The sequence below is a fragment of the Mastigoproctus giganteus genome, chromosome 11 (genome assembly GCF_048544385.1).
Source record: "Mastigoproctus giganteus isolate SK-2022 chromosome 11, ASM4854438v1, whole genome shotgun sequence".
NCBI classification, from domain to species: domain Eukaryota; kingdom Metazoa; phylum Arthropoda; class Arachnida; order Uropygi; family Thelyphonidae; genus Mastigoproctus; species Mastigoproctus giganteus.
Window position 1 is genome coordinate 162409484 of NC_143585.1, and position 21552 is coordinate 162431035.

Below are 21552 nucleotides of genomic sequence, written 5' to 3' on the forward strand. Positions count from 1 at the left end.
AGGAACTGGATGCAAAAAATAATTTTGATATCATATATTTGGATTTCAGGAATGCTTTTGACACTGTTGCACATGGAAGACTATTGTACAAATTGGAGCTGAATGGTATTAAGGGTAAGTTGCTACAATGGATAAAAGGATGGTTAAGTGGGAGAAGACAGAGGGTGGTAATCAATGGGTGCTGCTCTTCTTGGACTAATGTTATTAGTGGAGTCCCACAGGGTTCGGTGTTAGGTCCACTGTTGTTTTGTATATTTATCAATGATATTGATGAAGGTATATCAGGCTTAATGTCGAAGTTTGCAGATGATACAAAGGTTGGCAGGGTTGTTAATGACAGTAATGGCAGTGTGCTACTGCAACAGGATCTAGATAATTTGGGCAGATGGGCTAAGAAGTGGCAACTGAAGTTTAACCTTGACAAATGCAAAGTACTGCATATAGGTAGAAGTAACCCCAGAGAAACGTACCAACTGTGTGGTACTACACTTAAGGTGGTAGAAAATGAAAAAGACCTGGGAGTAATTGTGCAGTCAGATATGAAGTTCTCTGAGCAATGCAGACAGGCTGCCAGGGCAGGTCATGGGGTTTTGTCAATGATATATAGGAATTTTGCTAGCAGGGAAAAGGAGGTGATTATCCCTCTGTATAAGGCAATGGTCAGGCCACGCCTTGAGTACTGCGTACAGGTCTGGAGGCCTCATTTTAGGAAGGATGTAGATTTACTTGAGCGTGCACAAAGAAGGGCAACAAGATTGGTGAGGGGAATGAAATGATCCTCTTACCAAGAGAGGCTTAAGTTCTGCAAATTGCAATGGCTGGAGACTAGGCACCTGTGCGGTGATCTGATTGAGGTATATAAGGCCTTGAATGGGTTGAGCATGCTGAATTCTGATGGGATCCTTCCACTTGTTCAGATTACGAACCTAAGGGGGCATAAATTCAAATTAAGAAAAGACAGATGTAGAATAGATGTGCGGAAATTTGTCTTTAGCCAGCGGGTGGTTAATTGCTGGAACAAACTTCCATCTGTCATTGTGGAAGTTGATAGGTTGAATAACTTTAAGGAAGAACTGGACAGGCATTTGGAGGGAATGGTGTGATTTTTTTTTTTTTGGCTGATGCTGCATAAGCTCATACATTTGCTTTCTTGCATCACATGCCACTACTACTACTACTATTTCCGAGCGCATTTATCTTGCTGGGTAGTGAGTGCCCCATTTGAGTTCTGTGGTGGGTGGGGAGCCCCGGCACTGAACAGACATAAAATCCACTATGACTGCTGAGAGTCTAAATTCTTGTTGTGTGACTCCAACAAAGTCCCTACCAGAGAATTATACTACTGATATGGAGAATGTTACATCAGCTTAAAACCCAGAACTGAAAATACATCAGGTCCAACACCGCGATACCTGATTGTACATTCCACCAGTGAATATCCCATAGGAAAAATGTTGTCCTTCATCCAGAAGGGTTTGGAAGGGCTAGCAGGTGCACCCACCCAAATTGGTTAAACAGCTTAGTTCTGGTGACATTCTTGTTGAAGCTAAAACAGATAGGCCCTCAGAACATCTCTGAATAACATCTGTTGGGGAAATGCCAATTGTAGTTACACCCTCACAAGACACTGAACTCCCAAGGCATAAGCTCAGAATGGGACCTTCTCAAAGTTTCTGAGGGGGAAATCTGTTCAGAGCTTAAAAGCCAAGCAGTGATAGCTGCAAAGTGAATGTATGTACAAAGAAATAGGAATCTAGTCCTGACTAGAAACCTCATCCTTACATTTAATATACCAATACCTTGAATTTTTGTATGCGTCCATTACATAGGTAGCTATTATAAGCTGTATAACAAATATCAATCTTATTTATCAACTTTACCTCAATATCTTGAGAACAGGCTACCCCCAATGTCTAGATTTATTACATAACTCACCAGATATTCATGTACCTTTTACTTTGTTTCATATTTAGTCACTCTAAACCACTTTAAATTTTAAATCACTTCAGGAAAGGACATATTATGGTGTTTTATCTTGTCTAGTGGCAACAAGGGTGTCCTTCAACTCTGTGGCAATATTTCCGTAACATATAATATTTTGTAAAGTCCAGAATGTGAGGTTTTGTATGTGTAAGTGGGTTATGTGTTCATCTAGCCTCTTGGCCTAGGGGGTTCCTGTGGAACACCACTCACCCCTAGTTATTGTGCACCCACATAAAAAGCCAGGACAGAAAGTAATGCAGTAAAATGTGGCAGAGCCAACCCCAGGATCGCTTGAGATTTCTGGGAAGGGCTCATAAAAAAAAAAAAAAAAAAAATTAAGAGCAGTATGGGGTGATAGTTAGAGGGTCAGATGGGGAATAGATGAAGAGTAAAGTGGTAAACATAAGTTGGAGGCACCCACCAGAGGTAGTGAGAAGAGGAGATAGAAGGAAGAAAGAAAGTCATAGGGTTCAGAGTGCCCGGTGTTTTTTTTTTTTTTTTTGTTGAAGTGAAGAAGAAATGAGATTTTTTTTTGGGGAGGGGGTAACCACCAGAGGGAGCTGGAAAAGAGGATTCCATTGGGGGGTAAGTGAAAGGCATAGGAGCAGAGTGCCTTATGTGTGTTTTTTTGTTGGGATAGTGAAGAATAAGGAGTGGGTGTAAGCAGGAGGCACCAAGCAAAGTAGGGAGGGGAATAGAGGTGAGCTTAGATCCCTAGAGGGAGAAGCTAAAAGTCACAGGGTCAGAGCCCTATGTAGTTGCTCCTTGGCACAGCATTCCTGTTTCAGCCACTGTGCAATGCCAGCAAGTCATCCCACACCCTTATAGGGTGTCTGCAAGAACTCCTACACCTGAAGATATTCACTACTTGTTAGGCCAGTACATGCCTGAGCCCAGGGAAAGAAGACAATCATCAGTAGCAGATATGGCAACAGCAGCATATCCCGATGTCTAAAGACACTGTCAGAAAGGTCAAGTCCAGTCTGATGTTTACTCTGGTCAGCTCTTATCTATGCTCAGGGGAAGACAACATCCCAGAGAACATCAGAGTACAGCATGGCAGCAGTGGCACCACACTTATTTAGGACAAGTGTCATCACTGTCTAAGGGTAGTGCCTACACATTGTTGAGCAAGCAAGCACATGACAGAGCATGCTAGCAACAAGTATTTCAGAGTGCCTTCACATTGCTGAGTGAGTGAGTGAGCAAGCATCAAGTTGTGAATTCTAAAAAAATCTGAGGATAAAGTTTTGAACAAAAAATCATATTCGCCTATTAAAGAATAAGTTTTTTAGGCTTATTCACAATAAAGGAAATTTATTTGGTATATGTGGTTTTTGCATGCAACAACCGACTTCTAATTTTGAATGTGGCTTAAAAAATAAAAGAAAATGCGAGCCTATCCAAATTTTATTCAAATTGGGGAAATAAAATATGCAAATTTATTCTAAGAAATAAGATACTCATTTGTTAGAGTGAAACAAGGAATTCGTATTGTATTAATAATAATAAAATATAAGATATATTTTACTATTAAATACTACTACTATAAATAAAATAAAATAAATAAAAATTAGGAAAAATACTAATACTACTATTATATATAAAAACTTCTACTACTACTAATAATAATAAGCTGACATTTATTATTATTATTATTATTATTACTACTACTACCACTACTAGGAATCGAGTTGATAGATGACAGGGAAAGACATGTAGGTGCTTTATTTAATAGCAGAAGTTTTTAAAACACTCACTTATTAAAATTTCACCTATTAAAATGCAGGCTCTCATTCAAACCAACATGCAGTGAAACATTGCTCTGAAGCTTGTGTACTCACTTGCCACTTTGTAGGCACTTTAAGTCGGTATGTCTGAATCCTGAAGTTTATGGACTTTCTGCACCATAACACTGGGTGCCTGAGGTCTGACGTCATATGCTCATCCAATGTCAGGTGTGGTTCAAGCCTTAGAGACTTGACAACAATCAGCACTGTGGAGTTCTGGGCATGGTTGGGAATGGGGGGGGGGTGAAGTAAAAGTTAGGTACGGTGCTTACCACTTGCACTACTGCAAGTGTTAGCAATTGACATTGTTGTCAAGTCCAAGGCTATATTGATAGTTTCAGGAGCTTATATACTTCCTGCACAGACATATGCAGGAAGCCTCTGGCATCTGGTCTTGTGCTTCCACTGGTCAAGTTGCAGTTACTATCTGGACGTCTCACATTCATCAGTAGATAGGTGCAGATACCATATCACACCAGCAGGTCCTGTCGCAGTAGTCTGGTCTGTAGCTTGGTTGGAGACATTAGAGACCCATGAAAAAGGGGATTTTCCCTAAAGCAGAGAGGTTACATATCCCACACTTGTCCAGGGCAGATGTCAGCAGTGTCTAAGTCTAGCAGGGAGTTTTAGGACATCGTTTGAGATCATTAATCCCGCAGCTGTTTTGGCAGGTGTCAGCAGTAGTTATGTCTGGGGGGGGTGAAGTCCAAAACAGATGGCAGCCCATTGTCTTCTTGTGAAGTTTATATTAGACAGGAGTCAATGGGGAGCTCACATGTCTTAGACCCATGTCAGCGTGGGCAGTGTTCAAGGCAATGCCTTGCCTTGAACACTGCCTGTGCAAATGCAGTCAATGCTTTGTAGTTAGTGGTACCTCTGTGTGACAAAATGTCTAATTTTGAATATTAGGTAGGTATCTGTGGTCATCGTCATTGGGGCAGTCATATTGGACGTTCTCCCAGGTTCCATTCAGACCAAGGCAGAAGAGGGAGAGGCTGGATATAAATGGGCACTGCTCTCTTGGGACATTCTCCCAAGTTTCATTCAGTCATAGCTGCATGTTGGGCCATCACCAAGACCAAGGCAGGTTTTGGTGCATTATAGCCCTAGTAGCTGATGCACCATTGAAACTCAAACAAACAACAAACCAAGACCAAGGCTTGTGAACTCGTTGTTAAAGGATCCATGTCTGGTGATGAAAAGTAATGTATAGTGCCCTGGAGAGAACCATGATGGTGCCTTTGGCCTGACGATGATCATTTTCACTGCACTGTTAGGGGTTTCTTCCCAACAGCCCTGTCAGCGTTTAGAGTTTTGCCATTATGTTCTTCCTCTTGTTTTTCCCCTGTGACAAGTTGTCAAGTTCTATCCCCAGGATATTGTTTGGGATACTTTGTCTGTGACGATAAGCCATTTCACATCTAATCACCTCCAAGTCCAGGGGAAAGCCCCAGCAAGTACCTGGATGCCAGGGGTACTGACTGTGCAGCAAGCTCATGTGAAAGTGAGAAATATAATGCATTGTGCAGTGTGTTGGGTTTGCTTTATCTTCCTTTGTTGTTACATCATATGCCTGTCCCATAACCTATAATGGGGGGATATTTGGCTTTTTAAATGTGGGCTGGTGTCCTTTAAGCAATATTAAAAGGTGTAAGGTGTATTGTTAAAAAAAAATAGTACTGCAATGCTCGTCGATTAACTACAAATAGTTAACTACACTTTTTTCATTTGCAAAAATAAATAAGTCAAAGATTAGAATATTTATAACTATTAAATAAAAATTTCAAAAGTAAAAAACGAAGACAAAAAATTTAAAAAAATCAGAAAAGAAAAAAAAAACAAAAAAAAACAAAAACAAAAACTCCAAAATAATATAAAAAGTACTGTTCAGAAGAATCATAGAAATTCCCATACAGGATCGATTACGTATTCTTGTGTGACTGCCCTTTTTGTTTGTTGGTCAACAGCAGAACGATGAGACCACAAAAAGTTCGGACATAAAAATAATTTGGATTCCATAATTCTAATGGTGGACCATGTAGTTTAATAAACAACAAACTTGCCACATGTTTAGATTACTATTAATATATATTTTTAATAGCAGTGGGTAAAATAGATATTATTTCCCCCTCCCCTTTGATTATGCCATTGTTTCATAATATTAAGTGTATAAATTTAATGATTTTCTATTACGACTTTTAGAAAAAAGTACCGGAACGTTGTTCCGGCCCGAATACACCACTGCCTTTAAGTCCCTAGTCAGATCTGGTAATCATGGCTGCACTGTTTCCTTACTTTTTTTTTGGAAGGTGCACTAGGTGCAGTAGGAAGCTCAGCTTTGAATGAAAGATGATGCTAAAATATTTCAATTCTGGTACCAGTCTGATGGATGACCCATCAGTCAATCCAGATTGATGTATTGATTATTTATTGTATTTATTTATAGTATGAAGCAGTACCTGCCAATACAGAAAGGACAGATAGCATGGGGGGAAGGAGTTATACTCTTATATAAGGAGTACATGAAATCTAAGACACTGCATCCAGTTACCATGGTAGCTAGTGCAATGATGAGCCATTTTGGTGTGACATAAGTAAATAGGTGGGTCGGAAAACTGCTGCTTGGGGGGGATACAAGGACTAATAGATTAACAGTAGCCATTGGCAGAGGTGAAAGAGATCCTAGCACTGCTTCTATTAGAATGAGCAGGAGCCTAGAAAACAAGATGCAGGATATTTCAGAGAGAGCTGGGAGTCATTGTGGTACACGTAAACACATGGGTTGTGTTAGGGTAGCTAAGAATAGGAACAGGTGCATGTATACTTCCGTGTACACCAATGCTAGGAGTTTGGTAAATAAATTTGATGAATTTGAGATATTGCTCAAAACATCAAAGGCGGATATTGTTGGGATATCAGAGACGTGGTGTCACACAGATATAAGGGATGCAGAACTGCAATTTGGGGAGTACAACGTCTACAGAAAGGATAGACAGGATAGGAAGGGGGGAGGGGTTATGCTATTAGTTAAGAAACACATAAAAACCAAGGAAGTGAAGCCAGTCGACATCGCTGGACAGTGCAGTGTGGAGTCAGTTTGGTGTGACATAAGTATTGTGAGATCAAAATTGAGAGTAGGCGTGTGCTATAGGCCTAATGACTCTGATGAGTATAATAAGAAACTGTCAACTGAAAAGACAATTTCCCAGATATTGACTGGAATTTGTGGGTTGGTCACTCATACACTAGCAAGGCTTTTGTGGATTTATTGGATGATTTTTTAACCCCTCCTCCCTTCCTATCCTGTCTATCCTTTCTGTACACATTGTACTCCCCAAATTCCAGTTGTCTGATTATCAGTAGTGATTCTTCATGCATTAAGAATCTGCAGATAAAGGAATCACTAGGTAGCAGTGATCACAGTGTGCTGAAGTGGGATTTACTCAAAGAGGTAACTACCATCAGCGGTAAACGGAAGGGTTTTTGCTTTCGTAAAGGCAACTATGATGGTCTGAGACAGTATTTAAATACTATACAGTGTGACCAACTGATGATGTTACCAACAGCAAATTCAAAATGGGAAGCATTCAAAGAACTTATCTTGGAAGCTACTAGGCTTTACATACCAACTAAGAAATATTGTTCAAGGTTTAGGCCTAAATGGATATCAGATGAACTAATGAGACATATGGCAGAGAAGAAAAATGTATGGGATACATATAAATTAATGGGTGACATGGAAGCCTATGATAGATATAAGCTGGTCTGTAACCAAGTCACAAAGGAGATTAGGCAGACAGAGGCAGATTATGAGAGAAATCCTTGCCAAAGGATGCAAAGAAAAACAGAAAAGAGTTCTTTACCTATGTAAACTCTAGAAGGAAAGGGATGAATCAGATTGGTCCACTGGATATTGATGGTTCAACAGTTGAGGATCCTGCTCAGGTGGCTAACAAACTAAATGAGTATTTTGCATCTACATTCACACATGAGGAGTAGTTATTCAGGAAGTGGAATGCCAGAGGTGAAGTAAACTCTGGCAGTGAGCTAGATGATTTTGTAATAACTGAGAGGAAATTGGATGAGAAATTGTTGAGGATAAACGTAAAAAAGGCACACGGGGTGGATGGGATCTATCCAGTTATATTAAAGGAGGCAGCACAGGAAGTAAGCAAACCCTTAGCCATAATTATGAGAGCTTCTTTGGACTCTGGGGAGGTATCCATAGACTGGATATTGCAAATGTGACCCCAATTCACAAAGGAGGATCAAAGGCTGAACCAAGTAATTATAGAACTGTGAGTTTAACTTCTGTTCCAGGAAAATTAACGGAGGCACTGGTTAAAGAAGCACTGCAGGATCATCTAGACAAGACTTCAGTTATAGCTTGGTTTTGTTAAGGGAAAGTCTTGCCTGACCAATTTGATTGGATACTATGATGCAGTCACAAAAGAACTCGATGCAGGGAATAACTTTGATATTATATATTTGGATCTTAGAAAGGCTTTTGATACTGTTGCACATGGAAGACTGCTCATCGTGCACTAATGTTATCAGTGGAGTCCCTCAGGGTTCAGTGTTGCGTCTGTTGTTGTTTTCTGTATTTATAAATGATATTGATGATGGTATATCAAGCTTAAGGTCCAAGTTTGCAGACGATACAAAGGTTGGCAGGATTGTTAAGGACACTACTGATGCTATGCTGCTGCAACAGGATCTGGAAAGGTTGGCCAGATGGGCTGAGATGTGGCAAATGAAGTTTAACATTGACAAATGTAAAGTACTACATATGGTAAACAGTAAACCCAGAGCAACATATCAACTCTGTGGCACTACACTGACAGTGGTGGAGAATGAAAGGGACCTGGGGGTAATTGTGCAGGCAGATATGAAGTTCTCTGAGCAGTGCAGATGGGCTGCAAGAGTAGCTCATGGTGTCTTGTCAATGATATACAGGAATTTTTCTAGCAGGGATAAGGAGGTGATTATTCCCTTGTATAAGGCAATGGTCAGGCCACACCTTGAGTACTATATCCAGGTCTGGAGGCCTCATTTCAAGAAGGATCTAGAGCTGCTAGGACAAATACAGAGAAGGGCAACAAGATTAGTGAATGGAACAAAGGGTTGCTCTTACGAAGAAAAACTTAAGTTTTGCAGATTACAGTGTCTGGAGACTAGGCACCAGCAAGGTGATCTGATAGAGGTGTATAAAGCCTTGATTGGTTTGAGCATGCTCAATGCTGGTGGGATTCTTCCTCTTGCTCAGAATAATCACCTGAGAGGGCATAAATTCAAATTGAGGAAAGACAGATGTAGGATAGATTTGCAGAAATTTGCCTTCAGCCAACGGGTAGTTGGTTGGTGGAACAGACTTCCATCTCTTGTTGTGGAAGTTGATAGCCTAAATAAATTTAAGGCTCAGCTCGACAGGTATTTCGAACTAACAGAGGGGTGAAATGGGAGTGTTTTTTTTTCCTTTTGGCTGATGCTGCATAAGCTTGCTTTCTTGCATCATATGCCTCTACTAAGGCTAATAAATGACATAACATAGCATATTTATTATTATTTATTAAAATGTAATATTTATTGAAATCAACGAGGAAATAACTATATTGCAAGTATGTTGATTGTATATGTGATCTGAGATACTTTTTGGTATTTGTCTAATTGATAAACCTATTGATATAATCCATTTGATTTAATTTGGTATATATTTGATATACATTATATATATTTAATTTATTTTGATTTATTTGATATACATTATATATATTTGATTTTTTTTAATAATTTGTTTGATTTTTGAATATATTTGATTTTGTTTTTGATTTATTACATATTTGATTTATTTTGATATAAATCACAGAACATCATTGAAATAAGTGGGAAATTATAAACAGTCATAACAGTGCAAACAATGCAAAGAATTGTTACTCCACTAGGCGAAGGGGGTCTAATTAACCCCATGCATGTGCAGTTTATGGTTCACTCTTTGACACCATCTTTATTTTCAGTCTGTTATGAATAAAACTTTGAAAAATCTAATTTTTTTATATTAAACCATATTTTTAATTTTAAAAGTTTTAAAACCTATTTTTAATTATTATTTTCAAAAATAAATTTAAAAAAAACGAGTCTGAATTGCAGTAGAAAACCCTCTTCTGCCATACTTTAGACCTGTTGGTAAGAAAAATATAAATCAAAACCTCTATTCAGATAAGTGAATATTATGGGGTGTGTGTGTGTGCGCAATAAAAGTAAAATGAATTACCTTATATAATATTAAAAAATCATTCTGTTAATAACAGAAGAGAAAAAAAATTTTAATTCATTTAAGAAATGAAAATCAAATGTGCCTGAAATGTAATGCACTGCAAACATTACTCTGATATTTGTCTTGTAGTTCAGTGAACAATAGTACATAACGTATTTCCCCATGTATAAGATGCACCTTAATTTTGGGGCCCGAAATTTGAAAAAAAATTTATTAAATAAAGTTATTGAACTCAAGTTTTATTCATCATAAAATTCATACAACTCCTCATCACTGTCAAAACTCCCATCCATTAGCTTGTCCTCATCTGTGTCTGATGACGAATCACTGTCTTCATATTGCCTCGTCCTCAGTTCCATCTATGGCATTTGAAATGCCACACTTCTTAAATGACTTGACAACTATCTCAATCTTGATATTATCCCAGGATCTTTTCAACCAGGTACAAACTTCTCCTATAGTTGGTTTCTTCACTCTTCCTGCTGGTGTCAAATTGTCCCCAGAAGACTTCATCCATTGGTTCCATTCGTCTCTCATGGCAGCTTTGAAGGGTTTGACATCCCAGCTCCAACCACATCAAGTGGTTGGAGCTGGGATGTCAAGCCTCCAGGTATGACGGCAAGTTTTGTTTTTTGCTCTGCAGCAATCTTCTTTGTGTTTTTTGTTATGTGTGCCCTGAACTGATGAAGTCCCAATAGGGCAGGTTTGCGTAAGAGCCCACTTGGTCTCCTGCTCCAAACTTTCTCAAACCAGATCTTCATCCCATCCTGATCCATCCAACCCTTGTCATGAACATGGACAATCACTCCTTGAGGAATGTCTTCTTTTGGCATTGTTTTGTGTTTGAAAATCATCACAGGGGCAGCTTGGTTCCGTTGGCAGAACAAGCTAGAACAACTGTATAATGGCTCTTTTCATGTCCACTTGTCTTCACAGTTACAATTTTCACCCCTTTCTTATCAACAGTTCTGTTGATAAGAAAGGGGTGAAATAACTGGTACTTTTTGGTATTTGTCTAATTGATAAACCTATTGATATAATCCATTTGATTTAATTTGGTATATATTTGATATACATAATATATATTTGATTTATTTTGATTTATTTCAAATTTGAAGTCCCCCTTCAATTTGATGTCCCAACTTGGGACATCAGATTGAAGGGGGACTTCGTCCATATTTGCAATCTATCCCAACTCAGACTGATGTGTCTTCCGACATTGAATGACAAAACGATGAAATTCAAGGACCTTCTGTTCATAGCTTTCAGGCATCTTCTGGGCAAGTCTGGTGTGTGTACGCATGCTTAGTTCATTCCGTTTCGTGAACGTGAAGCACCAATTGTGTCCTCCTTTGAAATCAGTAACTTCTTTTTCATCAGCAATTCTTCTTGCCTCATGCTGAACCATCTTTGTGGACACAATAATTCCAACTGCCCTTTGCTCTTCAATTCCCTCTCTAAATCAGGCCATTTTGCTGACTTGCCTCTCATGGCCTTCTTCTGCCATGGCGTTTTCAGTAGGGTTTCTTCTTCTTCCTGTAGCCAGTCTCGGATTGTTTTCTCAGTTGGAGGAGGACCAAACTTACGTTCAGCAGCATGATTTCCATTCACTTTTGCAAACTGGATCACTTTTAACTCGAATTCAGCACTGTACAAAAATCTTTTCTGAGCCATTTCTGGGCAGAACATGGCAAAACGTAACCTAATATATGGGTAACAAGTGCGAAACAATGAGTGCAAAGACAACAAGTGCGAAAAAGTGGGAAATGCAAGTAAAAAAATCTACAACTACTGTATGAGACACACCCAGTTTTTAGATCCCAAATTTTTCGAAAAAGGGTGCGTCTTATACATGGGGAAATACGGTATGTTGTTCAATTAACAATAAAGAACAAGCATATGTGTATATATATATGTGTATATATATGTGTGTATATATATATATATATATATATATTGTAAATTACAGTTGCCACAGGCTAGAGAGCAATGCATTTTTTAATCCAGGGAGAAACTCGGTTTCCCCAGAATAGTGCTATTCATATATTGTACTGGGAAAAATTGCATATTACTATGTATATCGGTGTTTGAGAAGCCCTATAAAAAAAAAAAATTATGCTTTTCAGTTGGTTTTCCATTATTTTATTGGAATGGTGTTAACTGCGATATGGTATTTGCGTTTGAAGTTGTGTAACTGCAATATGGTGTTTGTGTTTGAAGCCGTTGCATCTCTTTCAAAGAATTGGAAGAGATTCAACGGCTGTCAACTGTTTGGATAGAAAATCAAACAAAAAACAAGTTTGCTTATGATAGAAGCAAAAGCATTAGCAATATTTTATTACGTAATAGTCGTAATAAAATACTTACGTATTTTATTACGATTATTTATTGTGTTTGGTAATGTTTTGGTTACAAATGTGTGTTCAATCTTGGGTGGTCGGCACCTAACCCTGTTTTTCCCATAGGGCCTGTTGTTTATATTGCACGATTTTGCATTGCACGAGGGTTTCTAGGAACACAACCATCGTGTTATACGAGGACTGACTGTATTTCAAAATGAAGATTAGTTTACTGGTTTGAATGTTAAATGGCTGCTATTATTCTGATGTATGAAATTCTGTTTAAACAAACAATTCTTAAGATTTGTTATAAAAATTGATTATGCTTAATTTAGATCCACAGACAATTCCAGATTGGCAAGATCCAGAATTGTTGCATGATATTGAGGCAGCTACAGGTATTAATCTTAAAATAACCTCAAAGAAAAAAACAAGGACCAAACAAAGACTGTCAGGAAAAGGAAAACGATATCCTGGACTCACAGATATTAAGGCTATTGAAAACACTTCCCGGAAAAGGCTTGAAAAAAAAGTGTTAAACAAGTATGTTGAATCTATTACCTGTTTTAAAATTTTAGATTCCAGTTTACACACACACACACACACACACACACGAGGTGCTACCCAAAAGTTCCTGAAACGTATTTATAAAATAAATTAGAATTACCCTGGGTCTTATTCTTCACCTTTGAAGTAGTCCCCTTGAGAGTGTAAACACCGATCCCAGTGCTTCTCCCATGATTTGAATGCATCCTGAAAGTCCTTCTTCATCATAGTGTTCAGCACCACCTACGATTTGGTTTGGGTATCCTCTATGCTGTCAAATCTTTGACCCTTCAGCTTGATTTCATTCTTGGGAAGAGGAAGAAGTCACAGGGGGCTAAGTCTGGTGAATAAGGGTGGGGGGGTAATTGTCATATTGTTGGGTGCCAAAATCTGTGCCACAGCGAGAGATATGTGGGCATCGTGACAATGGACTTCTGGCGCATTGTAACGATGAAGGATCCAGTTCTTTGTGCACTACTTCTCTGGACGTTTCCTCCCGACAGCTTCCCTTAACTGCCTCAGGACATTGCAGTAGAACTTTGTGTTGGCTGTCTGGCAGGAGGGATTAAATCCTTATGGATAATCCTGTCAATGTCCATAAAACAGATCAGCATGACTTCACATTGCTCCTCACTTATTGGGCTTTCTTTGGTCAGGGCAAAGATGGTCTCTTCCACTGGGATGATTGTTGCTTGGTTTCTGGAATTGGATATATGGGTCATACCCATATATCCAATTCTCATCACCAGTGACGACTGTAGAAAGGAAGTTTTGATCACTCCTAGCCCATTCTTGAAGATCTCTCTGCTAACTTCCATGTGATGCTGCTTTTGGTCTTCAATCAGTAACTGTGGCACGAACCGCCACAATGCTTCTCGATTTGAACATGAGAAGCATTGCGAGTTGAACATGAGAGAAGCAAACAAAATCTGCCGACACGTGCCATACAATAGTCCTACAATGCCACAAATATCATGGATGGCCTGCCTGCGGTCTTCATGGATTGGCACCCGAACTTTTGTGACATTTTCTGGGGTGGTGCTCGATGATGCATGCCCAGGGCGATCGACGTCATCAGTCGACATTCGACCATTTTTAAAACTGCTAAACCAGTAGTAGGTCTGCGTCTGGCCTAAAGCATTGTCACCAAAAGTTTGTTTCAACTTCTTATGAGTTTCTGTTGCTGTGTCATTAAGAAGGAAACAAAACTTGATGCAAGCACATTGCTCTCTCACAATCAGCCATTGCAACAATCCCAAACTATGCGAAACACACTGCCAAAGAACTGTGCATAAATATTCAATGACTCTATTTAGCCCGACACCACGTGGTACACTGATTCACAAAGGATGCATGCAGTGTTATCTGGCACCACAAGTCTGTATTAGACATAGTTCCTGCACAACATTAAAATTTCAGGAACATTTGGGTGGCACCTTTATATTGTTAACAACAAAATTATAATAAATAAAAAGTTTCTAAATGTAGAATATTCTTTGCTTAATAGGTCATGATATATACCACATAATCATACTTGTCTTGATATTTGGAAACCTGTCTTATTCTTTCCCTTTTATTTCTTTTTCTTTTTGCTTTTCTACACATACCCTAAAATTCTAAATTTATAGCTGCTGATGTTTTCTTCTGTTAAATATTTTTAATTACGCCTTTTCAAAGTATCTATGTAACTAACTTTACGTGCATGCGTGCGCATGTTGTAAGGGAACCCCAAACAAAAACCCTATGGTTGTAGGTGTTGGGAAGAAAAAAAAAAAGAGATCTTGTTGACATTAAACCGGAGTTCAACTGGGATCAACTGTGACTTACCTTCAGTGTTACTTGACTGATATAATATTTCTTGCGAATGCACATTTGCAAGAAGATTTAGCCACAGAATTGCAATATTTAACAAAAAATGTTTACAGCTAGGAAATATCCCATACAGTTAATTCGAAATACAATATCATATGTGGAAAACAACATTAGTAACGTTTGTAGAAATTTTGTAGAAAAGTGTTCACACAGAGCACCCAAATTCTACTCCTATACCATAGCCAATTTGCAAGACAACTTCGCAGAGTGTTCGCAGGCACGGACATCACACTAATATTCTCTTATTATAATAAATTAGGTGCTTTCTTCAGTAAATATAAAGAAACATACACATACCAAACATAAGATGTTAATAATATAGTATATCTCATCAACCAGGTTGCGATGCTTGCTACATAGGCAGCACCACTACAAAATATGGTTCATCAAAACAGCGAATACGAGAGCATACTACCATTACAATAGTTTTAGAACCATCAGTCAAGTACTGAGCTCACACAACATTTACAGGTTCATAATCCTTTAGTTGATTCCGCCATTACCTTAATTAGATTAAAGTCTAATTATAAAATACTTCAATATGAAACACTAGCAATATAATGGCTCCCATCATAACACTTCACTTGAAATATTAAATACAAAATTACCAGTTAGTCTTTCTCCAATATGGAGTCTTACGCATATCAAATTCCTTTTTAAACTTCATCTTCACTCACCTTCAGCCAACTGACGATGAATGCTTTGAAAGTCTATCATTTGGACTCTTGGCCTGTTACATTACAACTTTTAAGAATTTATTTTTTTTCGTTTACATAGTGATTTTATATATGACAACCAGGGGAATGGGCAGTGCACTTCTTCTTCCTCCGGGCTTAATCTTAAATTACTAATGTAGCTCAACTTTTCTAATTTTAATGTCTTTACCGTTCTTATAACTTTAGTGTGATAGCACACTGATAATATTAATAATATTGCTATATTATTAATTAGTTGTTAATCCATTTGGGCTTTGCCATGTCCACTTTCTGTTTATTTTCTTGAAAAAAAGTGTTCATGAGTTTTCTGTTCATCTAGAAGTCTCTCATTTTGAGTGTACATTTCTTCAACTTCATCATCATGGCTTGATTTTGGTGCATATATCATTTTAACCTTTAGTTTGTACATTTTAGAAATTCTGAATAGTAGTCTTCACCCTTGGTGATGTACTTTTGAATTCCAAAATGTTGTTTTTAGGTCATCTGCGAAGAGCATGACTTTCATCTGGTCCTGTCCAAGTTGTTCCACCACTCTTCATTGCACATCATTCATAACAGCTATGAACAGTAGTGGTGACAGGACGCCTCCTTGCCTCAAAGTTCTGTCAACCCCATCACTGTTCTTACTTTGCTCACTGTATTGGTGCACATATTCTCAATTCTCTCCACATCTCTCCAATCCCCAAAGTTTCTCAAACCTACCACACTTTCTCTCTCTCTTTTTACGGCATCAAACGCTTTCTTTATATCCAAATATGCCATCCATAATTCTTTATTGTGTTCATAACACTTTTCCGTCAGTTGCCTGATGCAAAAATTTTCCATCATTGATCTGCCAGGGCCTAAAACCGTACTGTTCCTCGGCCATCCTATTTTCAATCGTTCCTCTTATCTTCCACTCTAACACCCTCTCATACAGCTTACTCACATGTGATGTCAGTGTGATGCCTCTATAATGGGAACATTTTTCCTGTTCCTGTTCTTAAACAATGGGATGATCAAAGCTTCTTTCCAGTACTTCAGCACCTGTCTCTCATCCCAGATCTTAGGGAAAAGTCTGTATGACCATGCTATCCCTGCCTTGCCTGTAGCCTTCAGCATCTCTCCATTTATATCATCCATACCAGTAGACTTACCTGTCTTGATGTATTTCCATGCCTGCACTACATCATTCCACATCAAGTCTGTCTGCTCTCTCTCCGTATCTTCACTTTCATCACCTCTTTTATGATCAACCTGCCTTTGTCACTTTTTGCTAGCTGTTCTGCACATTCAACAGATTTTCAAAATACTCCTTTCATGTTCCTCTTATCTCTTTGTCCTTGGTTATTAGGTTCTCATTCTCATCCATAGAGTATTTGCTCTGTTCACCATCTCTTCACCTTTTTATTACAGTCAATATCTTTTTATCAGCGTCTTTTTATTACCGTCAATATCTTGTCGTAGAATTTCACTCCATTCTTCCAATCACAGTCTTCTTTCCTCATTAACTATCCTCTTGGCCTCTCTCTCTTCATGGTTTCATATCTCTCTTTATTCTTGTCATTTCTGTTCTGAAAGTAGGTCCTGAATGCATTATTCTTGATTTTCACAGCCTCTCTCGTCCTACCATTCCACCATGGGATTTTTTTCCATCTCCTTCTATTGCTTCTCTGTCCACAAACCTGCTCTGTCAGTCCTACTATACAGTCTTTGAATGCTTTTCATTTTGATTCCACACTGTTCACCAATGTCTTAGGTACAACCTTCCCGAACTCTTCTCTGAACATCGCCCCCTTTTCCTTTTCTTTCAACTTCCACACCCGTAGTTTTCTCTTTCTTGTTATTTTGATCCTCTTCAATTTAGGGAATCTTAAAACTCCAACAACTAACCTGTGATCACTACCCAGGGAGACACTAGGAATGACCTTGTTGTCCACTAGACTTGTGTCGCTCATATCCACGAGTATATAGTCAAGGCGGGGTTCCTGTTGACTCTCCCAACCATATCTTGTCACTTTGTGACTCTTTCTCTCCTTGAACCAGGTGTTTCCTATGACCGTAAACAGAAATCCAACAGCCTGTCACCATCATCATTCCTAGGTCCCCAGTCATGCGGACCCATAACGTATTCTAATCCTTGTCTCTCCACTCCGACTTTTGCGTTCAGGTCACCCATGATAACTATATCTCCACCTGTCATGTTCTCTTCTAATCTATTAATCTGATTAGAATAATGAGCAATTGTGCAGAGAAATAGTGGGCTAGTAAATCAGAATGTCTTTTAATGGGGGATTTTAACTTTTCTGATATTGACTGGAACTTGCGGTTTGGTTACTCACACACTAGCAAGACTTTTGTGCATTTATTGGATGACTGTTTTCTACAGCAACATGTTCGAGAGGCAACCAGAGGGAGTAATACTCTTGATCTGATTATCAGCAGTGATTATTCGTGCATTAAGAATTTGCATATAAAGGAACCACTGGGTGATATTGATCGCAAAGTACTGATGTGGGAATTACTTAAAGATGTAACTACCATCAAGGCTAAAGCGCTTTTACTTTTGTAAAGATGACTACAGGGGTCTCAGACAGTTTTTAAATTCAGTACAGTGGAATCAACTGATGATGTTACCAATGTTGAGTTTTAAATGGGAAGCCTTCAGGGACTTAATATTGGAGGCTACTAGGCTTTTATTCCAACTAAGAAATACTGTTCAAGGATTAGTCCTAAATGGATGTCAGATGAATTAATGAGGCTCATGGCAGAGAAGAAAAATGTATGGGATGCATATAAAGTATCAGGTGACACAGAAGCCTATGACAGATATAAGCTAGTCTGTAATCAAGTCACAAAGAAGGTTAGGTAGGTGAAGGCAGATTACGAGAAATCTTTGGCAAAGGATGCAAAGAAAAACAGCAAAGAGTTCTTTACTGATGTAAACTCTAGAAGGAAAGGAATGAATCAGATTGGACCACTTAACATAGATGGATTGACTATTGATGATCATGCTCAGGTAGCTGATAAACTGAATGAGTATTTTGCATCTACATTCACACATGAGGAGTTATTCAATGAGGAGAATGCCAGAAGTTTATCAAACTCTAACAGGGAGCTAAATGATTTTGTAATAACTGAGAGCAAAGTGAAGGAGAAATTGTTGAAGTTAAGCATAAAAAAGGCACCTGGGGTGGATGGGATCTATCCAGTTAAATTAAAGGAGGCAGCAAAGGAAGTAATCAAACCCTTAGCCATAATTATGAGAGCTTCCTTTGACTCAGGGGAGGCCCCCATGGACTGGAGGTGTGCAAAAGTATCAACAATTCACAAAGGGAGTTCAAAAGGTGACAGAAGTAAATATAGACCTATTAGTTTAACTTGTATTCCAGGGAAAATAATAGAATCACTGGTTAAAGAAGCATTGCAGGATCATCTATAAAAGACTACAGTAATAGTTAAGACACAGCAGCATGGGTTTGTTAAAGGGAGGTCTTGTCTGACCAATTTGATTGGATACTGTGACGTGGTCATAAAGGAACTGAACACAAAAATAATTTTGATATCATATACTTGGATTTCAGGAAAGCTTTTGATACTGTTGCACATGGAAGACTGCTGTACAAATTGGAGAGGCATGGCATTAAGGGTAAGTTGCTACAAGGGATAAAGGGATGGTTGGGTGGGAGACAACAGAGAGTGGTAATCAATGGACACTGCTCTTCTTGGTCAAATGTTATTGGTGGAGTTCCCCAGGGTTCGGTGTTGGACTGATTGTTGTTTTGTATATTTATCAATGATATTAGCATTAGCAAGATCACATGATGCACGAAAGCAAGCTTATATAGCATCAGCCAAAAAAAAACACGCACACACACACACACACCATTCTCATTTCACCCATCCACTTGTTTCATATGTTTGTCTAGTTCTGCCTTGAATCTGTTTAAGCTATCAACTTCTACAACGGCAGATGGAAGTTTGTTCCAGCAATCAACCACCCACTGGCTAAAGGCAAACTTCCACACATCTATCCTACAACTGTCTTTCCTCAATTTGAATTTATGCCTTCTCAGGACATTATTCTGAGCAAGAGGATGAAGGTATATGAGGTTTAATGTCCAAGTTTGTAGATGATACAAAAGTTGGCAGGGTTGTTAACGAGAGTAAAGACGGTATGCTACTTCAATCGGATCTAGATAAGTTCGGCAAATGGGCTGAGAAGTGGCAACTGAAGATTAACATTGACAAATGCAAAGTGCTGCATATGGGTACCAGTAACACAAGAGAAATGTACTAACTATGTGGTACTACATTCAGGGACGTGGAAAGTGAAAAAGACCAGGGGGTAATTGTGCAGTTAAATATGAAGTTCGCCGAGAAGTGCAGCCGGGTTGTTAGGGCAGGTCATGGAGTCTTGTCAATGATATATAGGAATTTTGCTAGCAGGGACAGGGAGGTGATTATCCCATTATACGAGGCAATGGTCAGGCCACTTTGTATCATCTGTACACAGTACCTAGAGTACTGTCTCCAGGCCTGTACACAGTACCTAGAGTACTGTGTACAGGCCTAGAGGCCTCATTTTAGGAAGGATGTAGAGTTGCTAGAATAAGCACAAAGGAGGGCACAAGATTGGTGAGGGGAACAAAGGGGTGCTCTTACCAAGAAAGGCTTAAGTTCTGCAAATTTTAGCACCTGGAGAGTAGGCACCTGTGAGGTGATCTGATTGAGGTGTATAAGGCCTTGAATGGGATGAGCAAGCTGAATGCTGATGGGATTCTTCCTCTTGCTTGGATTAAGAACTTGAGGGGGGGGGTCATAGATTCAAATTGAGGAAAGACAGTTGTAGAATAGATGTGCAGAAATTTGCCTTTAGCCAGCGGGTAGTTGATTGGTGGAACAGACTTCCAACTTTTGTTGTGGATGTTGATAGCTTAAATAAAGTTAAGGCTGAGCTGGACAGGCATTTGGAACAAACGGAGGGGTGAAATGGGAGATTTTTTTTTTTGGCTGATACTGCATAAGCTTGCTTTCTTGTATCGTATGCCTCTAATAATGCTAATGCTAACCACCACTTCACTTCAGAAGACAAGTATTACTTTTATGCTGGGCAGCCAAAGTAAGTGTATTACTTACTTTGGTTGCCCAGCCTACAATACCCAACCTTCCTGTATAGGAAACTTTTCATACACCAAAATAAAAAAAATATGTGAAGAGCATATCCAACAGTTAACAAACCAGCAAATATGCACCTTAAAGAACTATTTCTTAAGTGGGTATTTGACTTCCTCAGCAAACAGTAGTCCAATGGTTTTCAACCGGGGTGCTGTGACACCATCCCAGGGGTGCCACATTATTTGGCTAAAGTTACTTAAACTTATTATTTTTTTTTAAATTTAAGTATTTATTTCATTATAAAAAGGTACATCCTTATAATTATATTATTATAATACCATATAACCTAGATATCATGTAAGAGGGAAAGCGATTTCGATCTGTCTATCAGGCAGAAAATTGAGTAGGGGTGTCACAAAATAAAAATAAATCACTTAAAAGTGCCATTATTAAAAAAATGTTGAAAACTACTGCAGTAGCTTATCTGTGACATCCACATTTGGGGAAAAAGATCATTACCAGGAAGTTGTTTATAAAGGCTAAATGCTGTATATCTATCAAAAAAATTCACTCTACTTATATGTGCAAATATATAAAGATGGATCCAAAACTGACATAGCAACAGATGAAATTCTCAACAGTATAGTGTTAAAAATGCATTCATTTTTAACCATTTTGATTCATCCTTGGAGAGAAAAGGCGCCCATACTTTTGCCATTGCCCTGTATTTGAAGAAAGACTCACTTCCCGGAGGAGGCTGTAATACTTTCGGTTTGGCACGTGCAGCAGAGGCCGCACACACGAAATACCAAACCACCGTCGGGTGCCTGCTACGTAACGCAGCCGGAGGTTATTTATTCGTTCGGAGTGGATAGGCATTGGGGCACACTGTTGACAAAACAGGGGGGTTAGACGTGACGCTAATCGCAGAGAAG

General features: G+C 38.7%; 1 protein-coding gene across 2 annotated transcripts in view; it reads left to right on the forward strand.

Moving 5' to 3' along the window:
• Positions 1–21552, forward strand: part of LOC150078544 (UV-stimulated scaffold protein A-like) — a 418082-nt gene that overhangs the window by 385926 nt on the left and 10604 nt on the right. For both annotated transcript variants that reach the window (XM_090384753.1, XM_090384754.1), the window contains exon 15: positions 12722–12929. In XM_090384753.1, the coding sequence (XP_090240879.1) occupies positions 12722–12929 (208 nt within the window). The remainder of the gene's footprint in view (positions 1–12721; positions 12930–21552) is intronic.